General features: G+C 52.5%; 1 protein-coding gene across 1 annotated transcript; it reads right to left on the reverse strand.

Moving 5' to 3' along the window:
• Nucleotides 1-663: 663 nt before the first annotated feature.
• MONBRDRAFT_13118 (uncharacterized protein) lies at nt 664-2,040 on the reverse strand (the record flags this gene model as incomplete). Its single annotated transcript, XM_001751018.1, has 4 exons — nt 664-894; nt 1,003-1,089; nt 1,209-1,331; nt 1,987-2,040. The coding sequence occupies 4 exons, from the start codon at nt 2,038-2,040 to the stop codon at nt 664-666; spliced, it is 495 nt and encodes a 164-aa protein (XP_001751070.1).
• Between the last annotated feature and the right edge of the window lie 92 nt (nt 2,041-2,132).

Raw genomic sequence — 2,132 nt, forward strand, 5'->3', positions numbered from 1 at the left:
TACACACACACACACACACACACACACACACACACACACACACACACACACACACACACACACACACACACACACACACACACACACACACACACACACACACACACACACACACACACACACACACACACACACACACACACACACACAATAACACGTAAGAAAAACACACACTTTGTGGTTGTTGTTGTTAGAGAGGAAAACGAAAATCGAACAGAAAGAAAAAAAAAATAAAAAACGAATGGCAGGTCAGGTTGCTTGACTGTGAGGCAGCGTGCACGCCAAACTACCGGATCAAAGGCTCTGGCTCAGACTTGTCCAGTGGGAACGGGGTGGTGTGTGTGTGTGCACGCAAGAAATTTAATCAGAGGTCATGGGTTTGCAATTTTTAAAAAGGTCGTTGTTGCTTTGCATCAACGACACTCGAACGAAACACGCACGCATATGAGAGGAACAGAGGCAACATACACTACATTGGCCCACAAGTGCTCAAGGCCAAGCAAAACGTGCCTTGCACAACAACACAAAAAACCATCACGGCTCAGTCTCTGGTCGGGCACTAAAGGCACATCTCAGACTGCACGACCTGGCAGTGACACGCTTCACAGGTCCACGAGTTGCTGGTGGGCTACCCACGCCAAGACACGCCACGCTTTACAGGCTCTAGTACTTGCGCGCAGTACGCATGCTTGCCACGGCCGTCTCAATATCCCGCTCGACATCGCGGCGCTTCTTCATCTCTTCATACGCGGTGGCATGCAGCTTGAAGCCATAGATCTTGGGCTCGTAGTGCGTCACTTGTTGCGTTGGGCGAAACTCGGGATGCACGGCGAACAACATGTGCGGGAAAGTGGTTCCAAAGTAGACGCCATCCACGTGCTGATGGCGCGACGCCTAAGACAATTATCGGCCGAGGACCCAGTTCGAATCAAGGCCAGTACCCAATGATCGGGAAGCAGCCAAGCAAAGGCTCTGGGTGGAAGGCAAAGGTGAACGACAGACCTTGGGGGTGTAGATGTCATTGCAGCGAGGGCAAAAGAGCTTGACCGTAGCGTCGCCGGGCACATCCGACACACCCACCGGCAAAACCTGCACGAGTAAATTATTGGCCAGCCAATTTGAGGGGGAAAATGCATCGCTCAACTCGAGCCGAATTGAATTTGGGTCCTTAGCGACAGGTTTCAAAAGCGGCACAAACAACTACATACCGCCTGCTGTTCGCAGAGGACACGAGGGCAAGTGCCAAAGTCGTTGGCCTGCACGCAAGTCACAAGACGCAAACGTGAGGCTCGACCCGTGAGCAGCGTGGAGATGCCCGTCGCTGATTGATTCTTTCCCAGAAAGAAAAAAAAAAGAAAAAGCAAAAACTGCGGGAACAACGACGCAAGGACGAGCGTACCAGATACTTGTCAAGCATTTTTTGCAGGCCACGGTTCGTCAAGATGTAGCGTGCGTGAATAAGTCCGTAAAGACCCTCAGCAGCCTGTTCAACGTCCTGGATCTAGAAGCATGCCACAGAAATAAGTGGGACCGATCATAAGAAAAGATGAGGGCTTGGTTAGGGTCCCAGGAGGAGCAGCAACAACACAAAAGGGAAAACCATTCTCGGAAGAAACCGTGCCGACCTGGTCGTCTGGGAGCTCATCTTCATGCTCAAAATCGAGAATCATGTCCAAAGCATGGCTGCGCGCCAGCCAAACGAGGGCGATTGCGCACGCCATAAGGCCAGGGTGTTGGCAGCAGGATGCATCAAAAACTCATCACAACGCACCGATAGTGGGGGATAATGTCCGAGAGGCCGGTGAGGTTGAACTTGTCCTGAATGTACGACTCGTCGACCTCGCAAAAAAATTCATTACCACGCAGGCTGCAGAACCAGGAGATCCAAGAGATCTGCACAAACCCGCAAGGGGAAGAGACGAGCTGTGAGCTGCGTCTTGCCAGGGACCGAGAAGAACCACACCCTTTGCGCACCAGCTTACACACCTCTTCCGAGCTGCTCATGGTGCTGTCCCCCGAGTCACGACCGTGCGACGTCATGGCTGATCCGTTAACAGCGCGAATCAAGGAAAGACGGGCTTCCAACGCTGGAACACGGCACCAAGACGCAACAGGCGACGGCGAGCAGTCAT

The sequence above is a fragment of the Monosiga brevicollis genome, genomic scaffold (genome assembly GCF_000002865.3).
Source record: "Monosiga brevicollis MX1 MONBRscaffold_79 genomic scaffold, whole genome shotgun sequence".
NCBI lineage: Eukaryota > Choanoflagellata > Craspedida > Salpingoecidae > Monosiga > Monosiga brevicollis.